The sequence below is a fragment of the Eptatretus burgeri genome, chromosome 3 (assembly GCF_056783735.1).
Source record: "Eptatretus burgeri isolate ZD-2024b chromosome 3, Ebu_testis_v1, whole genome shotgun sequence".
In the NCBI taxonomy this organism is placed as follows: Eukaryota; Metazoa; Chordata; class Myxini; order Myxiniformes; family Myxinidae; genus Eptatretus; species Eptatretus burgeri.
Genome location: NC_140963.1, coordinates 32,662,190 through 32,682,375, shown reverse-complemented (window position 1 = coordinate 32,682,375; position 20,186 = coordinate 32,662,190). Strand labels below are relative to the sequence as shown.

General features: G+C 41.9%; 1 protein-coding gene across 2 annotated transcripts in view; it reads left to right on the top strand.

Moving 5' to 3' along the window:
• Nucleotides 1-20,186, top strand: part of LOC147029644 (follistatin-related protein 5-like) — a 109,172-nt gene that overhangs the window by 68,833 nt on the left and 20,153 nt on the right. For both annotated transcript variants that reach the window (XM_085872846.1, XM_085872847.1), the window contains exons 13-15: nt 2,194-2,298; nt 3,358-3,482; nt 15,137-15,224. In XM_085872846.1, the coding sequence (XP_085728972.1) occupies nt 2,194-2,298; nt 3,358-3,482; nt 15,137-15,224 (318 nt within the window). The remainder of the gene's footprint in view (nt 1-2,193; nt 2,299-3,357; nt 3,483-15,136; nt 15,225-20,186) is intronic.

Here is a 20,186-nt window from a genome sequence, read left to right as displayed (position 1 = left end):
GCTGAGGTTTTGGGCATTAATATTTTGCTCCGATGAAGAGTTAACTCCTGGAACATCAGTTTCTCCTTGCTTCCGATACCTCATTCAATGTCCTGTTCATTTTATCCATTGCACCCCATTATAACCGACTTCTCACAATAACTTTTGATTGAAAATGCCATCTCAATCTACAATGCGTGATATAAACATGATTCAGTTAATTGTATGTATGATTGTAGACAGAACCATTGGCTCAACATCTCTTGGAAAACGATGCTTTCAATGATGAAGCCAGCAGGATCGCGGTGTATGGTCAAACCAGGAATCTTGCCTATATTAGACATTTTACTGGTGAGCATGCTTCCCTTGTTGTCCAACGATGACCCAGCTCAATCAATGCAAAGCAGAAGATGATTAGAAGAAACGAGTTTAGGGTGTTACCAAGCAGGAGAGACTTCCAAGTCTTGTGATAGGATACTTGTTTGCTCATACTTTGTTATTTTGAGAGATTTGTTATATTTGATGTTTATTATCAAGGTTGAGCAGACGCTGTTGACAGGGCTGTAATTGAATATGCACTAGGCTCGGGCGATTCTTAAAATTTGAGAATCGATTACGATTCTGAACTGCTGTCTCAATTCCGATTCTTCACCAAAGTCGAATTAATTCGTCCTTTTCATACACCGAACCTGCTCAACTAGTTTTGTCTGAATCCATCTGTAACTTTTTGAAATACCCTGCACACAGCCAAACAGGAGTGAAAACATAACCTCCATCCGTCTTTGGTGGCGAAGGGAATAAAGAGAAATCACGTAAGCGGAAAATTTATGTTCGTGAATAAATGAAATCGGTGGCATGATTTAAATTTTATAAATCATGCTAAAGAAGTAAAAATTGCTTTAAATTAATCCAAACCTCTGGGAAAAATTGTAATTTTTTTCAATTCAAGAAAAAAAAAATTTAACACAGTTAACCTGGACAGTGTATAAGGCAACAGCCAACTGTTTGTTTTTTTGATCGCTCCCGACTTGTTTTTATTTACTGTTACTAAATACACCACGATATCTTTGCTGTTAAGAAATATGATGATGAGAAAGGCTCGTAATGGGAGGTAATCGTACACATACGGGCACGGGACGTAAATCTTCCCTAATTCGAAAGCAAGGTATGAGATGGCATCGTGTTCCAGAATGATCCTGTCACGTTGGTGTTCAAAACCTGCTCTGTCATAAATCCCTTCACCTCAGTTTGTTTCATGAGATGCTCATGAGAATGTGTGTTTGCGAATGGGGATTCAAATCAATGTGTTGGAAATTAAGGGTTTGGCAATAAAGTTCGAATACGGAGTTGGAAAAAATGAAGATTTGGGAATGTGGTTTGAAGGATAATGAAGGTTTGGGAATGAGGTTTACAAATGAGGATAATGGGTAATGGGGAATGTTCGACATACAATCAATGACCCCGTAAATGCGGACCGTACAGATGCCGCATTTTTGACTCGAGCCAACCTATTTAACAACTCGGATCTTTTCACCCAACATCATAACCTTTCTCTGCCTTTTGGCACAACTAACTTTGTCCATCACTTTATGTTTGGCCTCATTAAAAACGGTGCGTGAGAAACACCACAAGGCTCGTAATGGGAGGTAATCGTTTATGCGCAGGACGCAAGCGATGACTCATCTCAGCTCATAAACCGCGATTGGTTGAAATGAAATCCTGCGATAATGAAATCGGAACACAATAGGTTGCCCGCGATTGGTCGAAACCCGCGATATTGGAGGGGTTTACTGTATTCTATATAGATATAATTGGCTAATGCTGTCAGTCGGATCCCAGAAGGAAAAGTCTGACACGCATTCACACAGTTCGTGAGTACATGTCTGCTCAGTTTCTTCACAACTTGAACAAAATAGATGCAGAAAAATGGACTTGTCTTTGTCTGTTTTGTAAACAATGACAGGAGAAGCTTTTGATAAAATTTGCTGGACTACCAAACGGATTCTCGATGGATAAAGTGAGATAAGGCATAGTAGGAATCGACTCCGGAGACTTGGAACCATTACAGGCAGATAATCGGATCTGTAAAATTTTGAGTTCAATTCCCGCTTCCGATGGAGGGAATCAATTCTAACCCCATAATAGATTCTTTTGCCCAAGCCTAATATGCACACTTCATTTGTGTTTTTTTTTAAATATCCATGGTTCCTTTAGGTGGTGCCCACTGATCCTTGGCCAGTGGAATTGCACTATGACCGATCACATGACCAGCTTTGGGTGCGAAGTGAGGGCGAGGCCCAATCCCAGCCAACGCTGCAGGTTTGCTTGTCAACTTGACGAACATTTTATGTCGTTGTTTATTAAAATACAATACTTACAATACAGCATCTCAAAATGTAAAGCCTGTCTGCGTCCGCTTTGTACTCTCGACAAAACTTAAACTTGACATGAAGACAGTGAAAAAGAAATTGTAAATTTTATTCATTTGTGTTCTCTATATTCTCATAATAAAGGTTTGTTTGAAAATTTGATGATGAAAGCTCAATTGGTAAAAATGTTATGGCCTAGACAACAGTCATTACGTCCAATTCATCATTAGCATTATTGTCGTTATAATTATTATTTTCAGTGCAATTGTCCTTATTACAATGTATCATTTTCATTATCATTCTGCATTTGCAGAAGAAGCCCCAAACTTTTGATCCTTTTCCTTGCTAAGAAATAAAGCTTACGAGGAGGGGCCTACATGTTAGAGGCTTTTCCCTGAGCAGGCCCACATTCCTGGAACTCGTCTCAAAGGCGGAAAAAACCCTCAGCTCGTGCATCTGTTCTGCAGCGGGGCTAATAAGAGCTATTTATAGTTACTATCACTTTGCTCTTTCACATTTTGACCCAATTATTAATTATTTTCTCCATATTCTCATACCAAAGGTTTGTTGAAAATTTGATGACAAAATCTCAAATGGTAAAAAAAACAAACAAGTTATTGCCTGGACAGACAGACGCACACACACACACACACACACACACACACACACACACACACACACACACACACACACACACACACACACACACACACACACACACACACACACACACACACACACACACACACACACACACACACACACACACACACACACAGGCAATTGCAAAACCGTCTTCTGCTGTGCAGGAGGACAGGTTAATAATGTTGGTTTTTCCACTTTTTATAACCAAACATGTATGCATTTAAAAATATAATACAGTAATATATGTCCATCATTCTGAGAATTGAAAATAATATTGATGACAAAGTTAATTCATTCATAGTGTTTTAAATTTTGATTTATAGTATTGAGACTGACCAACGTATATGTGTGTGTGCTTTTACAGGTTGTGCGTGAAGCGAGCACACCAGCTAATCACCATATTGTGCACACTCAGCCTCTGATGGGCCACTTTGCTGCTGTTACTGGATTCTACATCCCTGCACCCACTCTACTAGTTGGGCACACTAAGTATGTGGCTTCACCATAAATAGTAATCACAAACTAATTTGTTAAAAGATCATTATGTTGCATTTGACAACCTCTCATTCAAATATCTGCAAGCACTATTCAGCAAAAAATTAATGCTCTGTCACGAACATTTGGTGCAGGGTGGTGATTATTTTGGCTTTGCCTGTTGTGACAAAAGCAGTCTGAAAGGCTGGGCACATCACCAAATCTGAAGCAAAAACGACGATGATTTATCAATCAGACTCGACCTGGACACCACATTTATGTGGACTGTGGAGCACGAGTGGTATGCCACCTCAATGAAATGGCACAGATTTCAAAAGCGAAAAATGTGGATTTTTCAGTGGATAATCCGTTTTGATTATATTTTGTGGACACAACCCTATCTTAAGAGCGAACAATATGGTGAATATATCACAATACTGTATTGCAAGAATTGGTGAGAGAATTTGGCAAGGTAAAGTACCTTTGCATGGGCAAAGGAAGCTTGAAGAAAGTGCTGGGTTAACACTAGAGGTGTAGTTTGGTGAGCACACGATCTCTTCCTTATTGGTGGCAATTTCAATTCCTAAATGCCATTTAAGTAGGAGTCGGCACTCAACAACCAGCCATGATATTGCAGGCAAGACCTACTGCCGCTGCATGGGTCTGACCCAATACCCGAACTTCCCAACTCGGATCTCTGTTAATGGTACATGTCGCAGTCCTGGTAATGACAAAATTTCCTTCCAACCTTTCCTATTACTTTGCTTCATGTTCCTCTGACAATATTCCTTTGAAAGTCTACCTCTCATTCAAGTCTACCTTTTTAAAGTTTACCTCTCGTTCAAGTCTACCTTTTCAAGCCTACGTTTAGAAAGTTTACCTCTTTGTCTCTCTGGCTGTTGTTGGAGAGCTATCACAATGCTCTGGAGTCTGGATATCCAATGCAGCTGACTGGCAAAGACTGCAATATGCCAGGTCGCTGAAGGATTGGTGTTCGATCTTTTTTTACATCCTATTATATATTGACTGCACCAGGGAAAACCTTCACAAAAGCCTCCGCTCGTGCTCGGTCTCTCGGTCTCTCTCGGTCTCTCTCGGTCTCTCTCGGTCTCTCTCTGGTGATGCTATCATATCTGTCCTCTAGGCCATGGTACACTGAATTTCGTGGTGAGACCATTGTTACCAAGGAGCCTGCTTTCTCACCACAGAAGGCTAACCTAATTAAAGGTGACCTTAAGTCATTTTGCAAGGCTTCAAACCAGTGTGTGTTCATCCTCAAGTAGCCAGAAAACAACATCTGACTAATATTAAGGCTGAACTCACCATCCTGTTTCCTTCCTCAGTCATGGTGGCACCTTGTTATGGTGTTTGCTACCACTCCAAGTCCTCTGTCCCTCAAATGGCTTCACAGTAGACTTCACTCGAAACAAGGCTGAATGTCTTAACCCTGAATGTGTTTGTCTTCAAACCTTGAATCCCCAACCACCCCGCTCTGTCTTACCTTACCCCCTCGTACCTACTGTCTCCTGGATACTGATATTTTTCACCTGAAAATGCACAGGAAGTTTTGGCAGCTTTGACTCTGGCTTGATGACAAGCCCAGATAGTATCAGTCCCTGTGTTCCCAAGTCCTCTGTCTGCTTTTCTTAGCCTGTCCTTCACATTTGGCCACCTCCCATCTGCTGAGAAGACAGACACTATCAGTCCCATCCACAAAATGGTGCAAAAACAGATTGATTTATTTTTACCAACTACAGGTCAGTAATCTTATACATAAAACCCTTGTTTTATGTGGGTTTGGTTTACATGGTTTTACGTTTACACTGACTGTCTTGGCCAAAAATATTGGCACCCTTGCACATTTTTCAAATAACTCACAATTTTCTCTAAAAATAAGTTGAAATTGACAAAAAATATTTGGTTTCCACAATTCTTTATTTCACTGTTAAGATTACAGAACTTTTTGCTTTTGATTTAGAACTTAATACATCAGGACCCTGACATTCGTGAGGGATACATTCTGGGAAAACCCCGCGAATGTTGGAACAAACCACTAATTTCGGGGCATTGTTTCAATGTGAAATGGGGGGATAGGTTCCGGGGATTTCCCAACCCACAAAAATTCGTGATTGTCAAGGAAAATCTCACAAAAATACAGGAAAATCCTGTGGAAATAGACGAAAATTCGCAGGTGTCGGGGTAAAATCCACGAGTGTGGGAGAAAATCCGTGAGTGTTTTGTCATTGCTACAGAGGAGACGAGGGGGATGACGTTATCAGTTCGTGGCGGTTCCTGGTTCATGAAAAAGGCCGCAAATGGCGACACCACCAAAGTTGCGGAATTGGTACAATGCAGACAAGGGGGATAATGTTCTCGGTTTGTGGTGATTCCTGGTTCATGAAAAAGGCCGCAAATGGTGACACCATCAAAGTCGGGGAATTGGTACAATGGGGACAAGGGGGACAACGCGATTGGTTCGCGGCCGTTCCTGGTTAAAAGCGGAAAGTTTTTAAAGTTTAAAATGTTTCTGACCACGAATGCACGATTGCAGATCATTAAAGATGCTTACATGTTTATTCTGCGAAAATATGTTTATCCTGCGAAGCTACGATACAGTATGTACAGTACCATATGTTTAAAGTGCACATGGTGAGACATCCCACTAAACTACGTTTATCCCACGAAGCTACAATACAGTACGTACAGTACCGGATGTTTAAAGTGCACATGGTGAGACATCCACTAAACTACGTTTATCCCACGAATCTACGATACACCATGTACAGTACCGGATGTTTAAAGTGCACATCGTGAGACATCCACTAAACTACATTTATCCTGCAAAGCTACAATACAGTACGTACAGTACCATATGTTTAAAGTGCACATGGTGAGACATCCCACTAAACTACGTTTATCCCACAAAGCTAAAATACAGTACGTACAGTACCAGATGTTTAAAGTGCACGTGGTGAGACATCCACTGAACTACATTTATCCCGCAAAGCTACAATACAGTACGTACAGTAACGGATGTTTAAAGTGCACATGGTGAGACATCCCACTAAACTACGTTTATCCCACGAAGCTACAATACAGTACGTACAGTACCGGATGTTTAAAGTGTACGTGGTGAGACATCCCACTAAACTACGTTTATCCCACGAAGCTACAATACAGTACGGACAGTACCGGATGTTTAAAGTGCACATGGTGAGACATCCACTAAACTACGTTTATCCCACGAATCTACGATACACCATGTACAGTACCGGATGTTTAAAGTGCACATGGTGAGACATCCACTAAACTACATTTATCCTGCAAAGCTACAATACAGTACGTACAGTACCATATGTTTAAAATGCACATGGTGAGACATCCCACTAAACTACGTTTATCCCACAAAGCTAAAATACAGTACGTACAGTACCGGATGTTTAAAGTGCACATGGTGAGACATCCCACTAAACTACGCTTATCCCACGAAGCTACAATAAAGTACGTACAGCACCGGATGTTTAAAGTGCACATGGTGAGACATCCCACGAAGCTACAATACAGTACGTACAGTACCGGATGTTTAAAGTGCACATGGCGAGACATCCACTAAACTACGTTTATCCCACGAATCTACGATACACTATGTACAGTACCGGATGTTTAAAGTGCACATGGTGAGACATCCACTAAACTACATTTATCCTGTGAAGCTACAATACAGTACGTACAGTACCATATGTTTAAAGTGCACATGGTGAGACATCCCACTAAACTACATTTATCCCACAAAGCTACAATACAGTACGTACAGTACCGGATGTTTAAAGTGCACATGGTGAGACATCCCACTAAACTACGTTTATCCCACAAAGCTACAATACAGTACGTACAGTACCGGATGTTTAAAGTGCACATGGTGAGACATCCCACTAAACTACGTTTATCCCGCGAAGCTACAATACAGTACGTGCAGTACCGGATGTTTAAAGTGCACGTGGTGAGACATCCCACTAAACTACGTTTATCCCACGAAGCTACAATACAGTATGTACAGTACTGGATGCTTAAAGTGCACATGGTGAGACATCCCACTAAACTATGTTTATCCCACGAAGCTACAATACAGTACGTACAGTACCGGATGTTTAAAGTGCACGTGGTGAGACATCCCACTAAACTACATTTATCCCACGAAGCTACAATAAAGTACGTACAGCACAGGATGTTTAAAGTGCACATGGTGAGACATCCCACGAAGCTACAATACAGTACGTACAGTACCGGATGTTTAAAGTGCACATGGCGAGACATCCACGAAACTACGTTTATCCCACGAATCTACGATACACTATGTACAGTACCGGATGTTTAAAGTGCACATGGTGAGACATCCACTAAACTACATTTATCCCGTGAAGCTACAATACAGTACATACAGTACCATATGTTTAAAGTGCACATGGTGAGACATCCCACTAAACTACATTTATCCCACAAAGCTACAATACAGTACGTACAGTACCGGATGTTTAAAGTGCACATGGTGAGACATCCCACTAAACTACGTTTATCCCACAAAGCTACAATACAGGACGTACAGTACCGGATGTTTAAAGTGCACATGGTGAGACATCCCACTAAACTACGTTTATCCCGCGAAGCTACAATACAGTACGTGCAGTACCGGATGTTTGAAGTGCACGTGGTGAGACATCCCACTAAACTACGTTTATCCCACGAAGCTACAATACAGTACGTACAGTACTGGATGCTTAAAGTGCACATGGTGAGACATCCCACTAAACTACGTTTATCCCACGAAGCTACAATACAGTACGGACAGTACCAGATGTTTAAAGTGCACATGGTGAGACATCCACTAAACTACGTTTATCCCACGAATCTACGATACACCATGTACAGTACCGGATGTTTAAAGTGCACATGGTGAGACATCCACTAAACTACATTTATCCTGCAAAGCTACAATACAGTACGTACAGTACCATATGTTTAAAGTGCACATGGTGAGACATCCCACTAAACTACGTTTATCCCACAAAGCAAAAATACCGTACATACAGTACCGGATGTTTAAAGTGCACGTGGTGAGACATCCACTAAACTACGTTTATCCCACGAATCTACGATACACCATGTACAGTACCGGATGTTTAAAGTGCACATGGTGAGACATCCACTAAACTACATTTATCCCGCAAAGCTACAATACAGTACGTACAGTACCATATGTTTAAAGTGCACATGGTGAGACATCCCACTAAACTACGTTTATCCCACAAAGCTAAAATACAGTACGTACAGTACCGGATGTTTAAAGTGCACATGGTGAGACATCCCACTAAACTACGTTTATCCCACGAAGCTACAATACAGTACGTACAGTACCGGATGTTTAAAGTGCACGTGGTGAGACATCCCACTAAACTACGTTTATCCCACGAAGCTACAATACAGTACGGACAGTACCGGATGTTTAAAGTGAACATGGTGAGACATCCACTAAACTACGTTTATCCCACGAATCTACAATAAAGTACGTACAGCACCGGATGTTTAAAGTGCACATGGTGAGACATCCCACGAAGCTACAATACAGTACGTACAGTACCGGATGTTTAAAGTGCACATGGCGAGACATCCACTAAACTACGTTTATCCCACGAATCTACGATACACTATGTACAGTACCGGATGTTTAAAGTGCACATGGTGAGACATCCACTAAACTACATTTATCCCGTGAAGCTACAATACAGTACGTACAGTACCATATGTTTAAAGTGCACATGGTGAGACATCACACTAAACTACATTTATCCCACAAAGCTACAATACAGTATGTACAGTACCGGATGTTTAAAGTGCACATGGTGAGACATCCCACTAAACTACGTTTATCCCACAAAGCTACAATACAGTACGTACAGTACCGGATGTTTAAAGTGCACATGGTGAGACATCCCACTAAACTACGTTTATCCCACAAAGCTACAATACAGTACGTACAGTACCGGATGTTTAAAGTGCACATGGTGAGACATCCCACTAAACTACGTTTATCCCACGAAGCTACAATAAAGTACGTACAGCACCGGATGTTTAAAGTGCACATGGTGAGACATCCCACGAAGCTACAATACAGTACGTACAGTACCGGATGTTTAAAGTGCACATGGCGAGACATCCACTAAACTACGTTTATCCCACGAATCTACGATACACTATGTACAGTACCGGATGTTTAAAGTGCACATGGTGAGACATCCACTAAACTACATTTATCCCGTGAAGCTACAATACAGTATGTACAGTACCATATGTTTAAAGTGCACATGGTGAGTCATCCCACTAAACTACATTTATCCCACAAAGCTACAATACAGTATGTACAGTACCGGATGTTTAAAGTGCACATGGTGAGACATCCCACTAAACTACGTTTATCCCACAAAGCTACAATACAGTACGTACAGTACCGGATGTTTAAAATGCACATGGTGAGACATCCCACTAAACTACGTTTATCCCGCGAAGCTACAATACAGTACGTGCAGTACCGGCTGTTTAAAGTGCACATGGTGAGACATCCCACTAAACTACGTTTATCCCGCGAAGCTACAATACAGTACGTGCAGTACCGGCTGTTTAAAGTGCACATGGTGAGACATCCCACTAAACTACGTTTATCCCGCGAAGCTACAATACAGTACGTGCAGTACCGGATGTTTAAAGTGCACATGTTGAGACATCCCACTAAACTATGTTTATCCTGCGAAGCTACAATACAGTACGTGCAGTACCGGATGTTTAAAGTGCACATGGTGAGACGTCCTGCAAAACTACAGTAGACTAGGTGTAAGTCGGCAGCGTGTAACTCGTCACTTCGCCTAAGTCGGCAGCGTCAAAAAGTCCCGAATTTATCTCATGTTAAATCCCTTTGAATAAAGGGTCATCCCTCTGTAAGTAGTCATCTCTAAGTCGTCACTTCGTCTAAGTCGTCAGATGTTGTCCATTCCCACGTAATGGAAACTCAAGTAAATTACCACTCCTAACTCGTCACACGCAACTGCTGCCTCGTGAGAAGCCCGATTTCATGGAATCGTGATGCTCGCTCATTGGTGTACACCGCCAGTGATAGGCTATTTATAACTGCGTACACACGTTGATCGCACTGCAGGTAGGACAATGGCGACTAAGCGTAAGCTTACAACTAAAACCTACCAAGAAAAATACGACATTATCCAGTTTTGTGAGGCAAATCCACTGATGAAGAAAACAGACATAGCTGAGAAGTTGGACATCAAACGGCAGACATTGAACGATATCTTGAAGAATAAGGGCAAGATATTTGGACAATTGGAGAAGATCGTGAGGCCCGTGGGAAGTGTGAAATTTGTGTCCTTTGAAAATGTCGATGACGTGCTCATCATCTGGTTTCGGCAAATGTCGGCTCAGCCAAATATTCGGTTTCGGCCGATTCGGCCGATACTGTCTTTCGGTGGAGGATTGCCCAGCCAACATCATGGAATACAATGACCGGTTTGAATCCTTTCTCATGCACCAGATGCCCAAGAGTTTGAGGTATTCAAACATAATGGATTACTTTGTGAAGCAGTAAAGGATCGATCGAGCTTAGTGTTGAAGTCCGATCATGGTTTTATCTTGGCTTGTTTTGTACATTACCGCACTCACTTACACATAGGCATTGAGTGGTAATCATCACCACGATGACTGTGTGTCATGTAATTTGTCACCATACCATCACCGATGGTATACGAGTTGTCTTACAGAGTTGTTCATTATCTTCACTTTTGATAAACTGATTCATGAATTCCATCTTTGCTTGATCACTTTCCAACTCACCAACTCACCCCCACCTATGCCCCGAGGATTGCGTTTTCCTTTTGGTACAATAGCCGGCTCTCACACATATGTGTCCAGGCCACGCACGACTTCATCCTTCACCCCACAGTCATCATGATTGTTCGCATACGCGTAAGTAGTCACATTTCTAAGTCGTCACTTTTTTCTCGGTCCCGATGGTGACGACTTACGCCTAGTCTACTGTATGTTTATCCCCCGAAGCTACAATACACATACAGGAAGCAGGTCATGTTCACGGCTCGTGGAAGATATGTTTTTTTGCGTACATAGAGTATTGTACTGTACGTACATCCAGCTGCTTTGTGCATGGCTCGTGGAAGATATGTTTTAGAACTGTGTTGTGCTCGCAGCTCGTGAAAAAAAAATCACCGCAAATACGTGGGGAAATTTCCTGCGAATGTCGGAGCACGTCGCCAATTATCAACCGCGAAAACGCAGAACCCATGTTTGTTGGAACCATGAATGTCTGGGTCTGGGTGTTTATCCTTTTAAATCAGAAAATAAACAATGGCATTGACAAAATTATTGACACCTTCGACTTAATATTTGGTTGCACAGCCTTTGGACAAAATAACTTCAGTCAAGCACTTCCTACAGCAATGAGTGAGCCTCCTACACCTCTCTACTGGCAGTTTGACCCACTCTTTTTGTGCAAACTGCTCCAGTTCTCCCAGATTTGAAGGGTGCCTTCTCCCAACTGCAGTTTTCAGATCTCCCCACAGGTGTTCAATGGGATTTTGATCTGGACTCATTGCTGGCCACTTCAGAACAGTGCAGCATTTTGTATTGAACCATTCCTGGGTACTTTTTGAAGTGTGTGTTGGGGTCATTGTACTGCTGAAAGAACCATGACCTTCGACGGAGACCCGGCTTTCTGACACTGGGTGAATATTGCGCTCCACAATGCCTTGGTAATCCCCTGATTTAATGATGCCATGCACACATTCAAGGCACTCAGTGCCCATGGCAGCACAGCAACCCCAATACATCACTGAACCTCCTCCATGTTTGACTGTATTGAAGGTGTTCATTTCTTTGAAGGCTTCATTTTGTTTTCTGCAAACAGAGATGATTACTACCAAAATTATGAATCACTGCTCACCTTCACTCTTTCATTCCTCTTTTTTTTCCCGCCTTTAGAATAAACTCCCTCACTATTCTTTCCCATTCTTCCCTCCAGGCTTTCAAAACAGCTGTTCACCACCACCTCTTATCATCCCCCATCCAAATCCTCGATCTTTTCTACCCCCGATAATCCACCCAAGCCCACTTCCTTCAAATTCCCTACTTTCCTTCCTGAAAGTCCCTGTAATGTCCATCTTCTATTCCCCGTGTTTCCCGTCCCATCCCTCTCCCTTCCACAGATCTCCGAATGTGTCTTTTCCCCACTATTTTGTCCCTCCCACTCCCGCCCCTCTTGTCTCATGCCCCCTTGATGTGTGTTGTGTGTTAGGTCTCACACGAGCCTCGACAAGGTATTTTGGCTTGTTCAGGTGTGTTTTGGCAAACTCCAGTCAGGCTTTCTTATGTCTCTCTCTCAGCAGTGGGGTCCCCCTGGGTCTCCTACCATAGAGTACCATACTCCTACCTGGGTCTCCTACCTTTCATTGAGTTGGTGATGGATGGTGCGAGTTGAAACTGTCGAACCTTGTGTCTGAAGGTCAACTTGTTTGGCAGTTGATTGAGGTGCTTTCTCCACCATTCGAACAATCCTTTGCTGCAATCTTCGATCAAGTTTTCTCTTGCGGCCACATCCAGGGAGGTTGGATACAGTGTCATGGGCCTTAAACTTCCTAATAATATTGCGTACGGTGGACACAGGAACATCAATGTCTCTGGAGATGGACTTGTCGCCTTGAGATTGTCCATGCTTGGCTACAATCTTGTATCTGACCTCCTCAGACAATTCTCTGGTTTTCTTTCTTTTCTTCATGTTCATTGTGGGGCACACAGTAACACAAAACAGCAGAATGACTCCTTTTCTTTGTTCAAACTGGTTGGATGAGTGATTTTTTTATATTGCAGGCACCTGCAACTCATTACAGTGAGTTCAATTCTGAAGTAAAGGAGAATCACCTGCTTGAAATCTAAATATTTCTAACAACTTCTAAAAGGTGGCAATAATATTGTCTGGTCCATTTTAGGATTTCTGTTTGGAATAAGTTACGATTTAGTACTTTTTCAGCTTTTTTGTTTTGTTCCACTGCAAACCAAAGAAATACATATGTGGATACCAAAATATTTTTTAATTTCAACATTTTTCTGGAAGAAATGAGGCATTATTTTACATGTAAAAGAAGGGTTTACTGTGCTGTATTACCAATTATAAAGAAAGACATGGAATCCATTATCTTAGCTGACATTCTTTGCTCATCTCAAACGGCCTGATCTCTGATCATTAATTTTGATTCGGTCTTAGTCACTCGACTTTGAATATGTTGGTGCATCTCTCTCAACAATGGATGCAGAACCTGCATCTCAATCGATATGTTAGACCTGTGTTTCTGCACATTTCTTGGGCATTAAAGTCTTGCACCTTGCTGGACTCGTGCATTGCTGACTTCCTCCCCTTATGCATATAACTCTCCATGGAATCATTTCAGATTCTCTCCCAGTTATTTCCTTCGCATTCTGCGAAAGGTTATGTTTTGGTCGCTGTGTATTTATTTATTTGTGAATATGTGTGTTTGTTTGTTATTCGCATAACTCAGAAAGTATGAAACCGAATTGCATGAAATTTGGTGGGATGATTCGTGAGTATCCAAGGACGATTTGGTCAAAGGTCAAGGTCATGAAAAGGTCAAAAACACTCTTTTGAGCATAACTTCCTTCATAATACAGCTATCGACATGCAACCACCACCATATTGTTCCATGACGAGATACCTTTCGGATATATAGTGTCGGATTTGACGTAACGTCATCGGAAGTGCGTCTAAATGACGTCACAAGATGACGTAAATTTTCAATTTTCGATCTCATCAGTTTTGATCATACCATTTTGTAGGACTTACCTTAAGGACGTCACACACCAAATTTGACTTCAATCGGACTGACCGTTATGACGTCATTGACGTTTGAACATGACGTTTTTCAATTGTGGCTAAAATGTCCTGATATTTTACATTCAAATATCTATATAATTTATAAAGCAAAGTCTCCCAAATCCAGGCATTAGGATCAGTACCAAAATATCTGTTTATTGATGTACAGGTTTTGCCAATTAACTCTGTAGTCAAGGTCACACTCAAGGTCAAAATATACTTGTAGGCATAGCTTCAGATCTAATAGAGCGATTGACATGAAACCAACGTTAAAACGTTCAGTAAACTACGAGCTTTCAGAATGGTAGTCCCCGATTGGACGTGACGTCCCCGGAAGTGCGTCAAAATGACGTCATTTTTCAACTTTTTAATTTTTCAGTGTTTATCATTCCATTTTGTTGGACTGCCTGCAAGGAGGTTACACACCAAATTTGACGTCAATCGGACTGACGGTTGTGACGTCATGGACGTTTTTCAAATGTGCCCGGAAAAAAGTTGCGGCGGCGAAGGTATGCGCTCTACAGAGTTCCCGTTCTAGTTTCATATTGAGACTGTTGATTGAGGTATGCTAGCCACCATTTCCAATGGTGGTTAGCATACCTCAATCAACTTCCTGTTGATTTCATCCATCATTCCACCTGTCTGATACAGATTGACACGTCTTCACCAGCAAGACATGTTCTTCATTCTTTAAAAAAAAATTATTTGATTGCAGGTTTGGCTATGCGTTCCATCGTGCTGAACAGACCATATACAAGATCGATCTAGAATCAGCTGCTTACATCAAAAACATCAGTCTCATGGTATGTGCTCAGCCCTGATCGAAAGAACAATTATTTATGAAATGATGGAACCTTATGGTGTACTTTGTTGAGTTTATCAGCATATAAAGGCCAGGAGCTTTAACTTGATGTGCTACCATGCATTGTCACCAGTTTGAGTTATCTGTGGGCACAAGGCTAAAAAAATTGTGTGTACATACCGTACATAATAATCTAGTAATTGTTCATTTTATATGCGGGCCAGCTTCAAAAATGTTTTCAGAACATGACACAATAATCCAAGACGCGCTAACTTTTTACTTTTCAATATATAATGTCCCTGACTTCAATGGACAAAATTGGTAAGACAGGAAAATAGAAGTTTTCAGCTTGCTCCTTCAGATGTCCCAGTTGCTTAAGTCAGTTCCTTGTTGGTGAATCAGCGGCCATGCAAGTTGCACTTTAAATGTTGAAATATTATTGTCATTGTGGACCTGGTCCAGGCTGCAGGTGGGGTGGGGGTTGGGGGGGGTGGTTATCTGCTGCTCAAAGCCAGAGTTATGAAGGTGGCCTGTGCAACCTTGCCTTGTTCACAGGTGTATTGTCATGGAGCAGGATCACACCTTTAGTCAACACTCCCTAGCATTTGTCCTTAATCACCTGCCTCAATTTTTGCTTGAGGCTTGCATAGTTTTTCTCTGCAATGCTACTTTTGCAAAGCATATAGTCAATCAACAGGATCTCTTTGGCATCCCAGAAAATTGAGGACATGATTTTGCCAGCCAAAGTTGGAAGGGAAATTTATTCTGTGATGGTGCATCTGTTGCAGTTTAGTTTCAGAATTTCATCATCAGTAACCAGATAAGTGATACAGTAAGCTAGATCTAAAATGAAGAGTTTGAGAAGCTCACAACATACCACGCTTTGCTATCATTATGACTGCTGAGGTTTCCGGTGACTCATATTTCTGATACATTGGACATGCCAATGCTTCCTTAGAAAGAACAATAATTGTATTTACATCGTGCCTTTTGCCAATGGATACAAAACGCTGAACCTCAACATTGTGGTGACATTAACACTGCGATCCTTTAGAAATTCCAAATTCTGTGGATATTTCGGTAACCTTGACGCTGCGATCCTCCATAATTAATTACTAGAAGGACCCGCTACCACAGGGAGCGGCCAAGGGGATTGTATTATTATCCTTATTCAAATGTGTAATTAAAAATACCTCTCCAAAGTATCTCTCGCTGAGAAATTCAAATCACCCGACGACACTGGAAAATGTGGGGACAGGAATGGGTGGGGACTTATAATGCCCTCACCCACCTGGAGCGGCGCTACACGATACACATTTACATGGAGAATTTGCGTTGCCACCCCTCCAAGCCTCCAAAACCACCAACAAAGATAAAAACACCCCTATACACTAACTGGGGTCATGTGGATCCAATGTAGCAAGTCTGGATGTAATCGGCGCAGAACTGTAGGAGTAGCACGACAAACGCACGTACACACAAACAAACACACACCCTCTGTGAATTATAGCAAGAACTAGCAAATACAACCCGTCGCTTTGCTGACGGGAGTGTTAGGGGGGAGAGAGGAGAGAGGAGAGAGGAGAGAGGAGAGGAGGAGAGAGGAGAGGAGGAGAGGAGAGGAGTGCTGCATTTTATTTGGAGGGGGGAGTGAGGAGTGAGTGAGTGGGGGGGGAGGAGGAAAAGATTAAAAAAGAGAAAGGTGAGGGGTGGAGGTGGCATTCGCAAAGAGAGGGAGTGGTGAGTGGTATGTTATGCTTAATGACCAAAGACACAAAATAGAAATCTCACGTCAGAACAGCTGTACACACAATGACACAACATAGTTTTTACTGTTAAGCACTGGCACATCTGCAAAAACATTGATATCCCAGTTCCAGAGAATTTGTGGGAACATGAACCAAAAGCAATCACTGAAAACATGGACGTACCGCTCACGTACGACCCAATGATCCCATCGAGCGTGAACATCGAAAACAAAGCATTGCAACCAGATATCATACTTCGGTACAAAAAAAAAGAGAAGAAATCATTGCCAATTGTGGTTGTTAATAGCAGTGATTTTGGATTAAACAATGCAGTAGTCAAGAAAATGACCAGATACCAAGACCTCAAGAATGAAGTGAAAAGATCCAGGAAGCTGAAGAATGTCAAAGTTGTCCCAGTGATAGAGCTTCGGGAACGATGACGAAGAACCCCACAGAGATATTAGAAACCATCCCTGGGAATATTACGACAAACGAACTATAGGTCAAAGCTGTCCGGAGTTCAGTGACGATCCTGAAGAGCCCTCGGCACAAAACTTTGAGAACAGAAAACTTTGCATCTTGGTCCATGAATCATGACCCCTTACTGAAATGAAGGTGAATACTTTGAGCCCACTTTGGGAGGACTCATTCTACATTCTGAAACTTGTATATGACTATATATATATATATATATATATATATATATATATATATATATATATATATATATATATATATATATATATATCTCTCTCTCTCTATCTCTCTCTCTCTCTCTCTCTCTCTCTCTCTCTCTCTCTCTCTCTCTCTCTCTCTCTCTCTCTCTCTCTGTCTCTGTCTCTGTCTCTGTCTCTGTCTCTGTCTCTGTCTCTGTCTCTGTCTCTGTCTCTGTCTGTAGGTCTCTGCTTCACCTCCTGAAAGCCACCGACATGTGGAGACAGCAGGCAGCAGCAAGCAAACACACACACACACACACACACACACACACACACACACACACACACACACACACACACACACACACACACACACACACACACACACACACACACACGGTTACTTTGAGACTTGCGAGGGCTCCATTCCACCATTCCACTTTCTGAAACCCCTATATGGAGATAACAGCCAACGACCAATAACACACACACCGGTGCCAAGTGCTCTTGAGGAAATACAGTTTATATACATACACACATGTGCAAATGCACACACTCATAAAGTAAATAAAAACGACAAACACAAATATTTACCTTGAAACAGTGTTCTTTGAGAGATGCTTCGATTGAAAGTGGGAAATTAGCGAAATTCAATTCAAAAATGTATCAAGCCCCAGAACACAAAATGTCAGCCTATGCTATATGCCTTCACAGCGAGAACAAATATGGTGAACACCTGGTCGGATGGACCTTATTGTTTTTTTGTTTCTTTAAATAAGTATCGATGTCGAAGTTAGAGGGAGATTACAAAAGGAGATCACACAAAAAGTTTAAATAAAGCGATGTCCTGTAAAAATGAAATTGCACACTTTCAGTGGATGAGGAACCTCCCGAGGCACCCACTGCACGACACCGTGGGGCCCAACAAAGGCGGAAACATACGTACATCTAATCAATGTGAGATTGAAAGCATGTGTACTTTTTCCAGAAACAAACAACCAATCAACTTGGAGAGCACTCGCCAAGTGGCTTAAGCAATCAAGCAAGCACTCCAATGAAACGGTTGATAAACGGCTCCTTTGGCACGCCATTGGCAATCACCAAACCATCGTTGTCAACATACACCTCCTGGAGTCGCCCTCAATGTCAAATATGTCCGAATTTAACAAATAAACACTTTTCTAGGAGTTGGATCTGCTTGCAAGTTTGATTCTGGAGTTTAAGAGATATTTGTGGTGATCGCAAGTGCGGAAATGAAATATGGCAATGAACGCTGACGTCTCCGGGCATTTATAAGCATTGCAATGTACTCAGCAATTCATAGCAATGATGAGAAGACATTCGATAATATGAGTGAGTCAAGCACAAAAGAAACTTTATCGTTAAGAAATCGTTGTGGCCTGTTCCAAGTCAAGGCTTGGTTGAGCAGGCCAAAAAACATGGCAGCTTCAGACTCCAGCGAGGTAACCCAGGAAACGCCTTGAGACTTCAGAGAGCGAGGTGGCCAAGGATCGCCTGATGAAGGATATAATTCAATAAGGCCGTTAATTATATTCAAAAGGGGTGTGTTAATGAAACCAAACACCCAATTTACACTCTTGCACTTCCTTGGAGTTTTCTTAGTATGCACGCAAAGTTTCAGGCTGCTAGGTTTTACGGTTTTGGAGTTATGGAGGACACACACACACACACACACACACACACACACACACACACACACACACACACACACACACACACACACACACACACACACACACACACACACACACACACACACACACACACACACACACACACACACACACACTTTGATTAGTATAGATTTGATGTGGGCAAGAGTTTATGGGTCTTGGCTTCACAATCAACAATAACCTCTCTGTAACGTTGGGTTATTTTCAAGGGACTCACATCCATGTTTAAAGTCAGCTGTCCATTAATTAGTCAGGTTCCTTATGTAATTTCGTTATCATTTTTGGGAGATCATGCAAACTACATATTTTTGAAAACCTTATAGCCTAACAAATCAGAAAATGTTTGATTCCATTTTCTCAGATGTCATTATGGTGGCCATCTTGGATTTTTAAAACTGGTGACCCTCAAACACTAGTTTCTCAATATCTCGCCTCCTAGATGACCTAGAAACAAGATTCCAGTGGCCAAATCTACATTTTTGGGGGCAAGGAATCCAATGGTGATAATTACAAATGTCAATGACACATGTATGGGTGTCTATCTTGAATTTTAATATGCATAGCTGAACAGAACAGAAAAAGAAAAAATATTCGGAATTTGACACCCAAAGTTTACACACAAGCAAACACAAGCAAACTGTCATGTCTGTCTACACATCTCAATCGTCCTCACTATCATCATCACTGTCACTAGCAAATGTGATATCCAGAGAGTCTTCAGGCCTAAGTCACATTTGCTCTACGGCGAGGATACAGCGGGCGTACGCCCTCTGAATTGACAGAAACGTGCGGCGGCCGCAGAGTTTCTGCGGTGGCCTCAGGGTGGCCCTACGCCGTTTGGCGATCTTTTGCAGGCCGTAGGGGT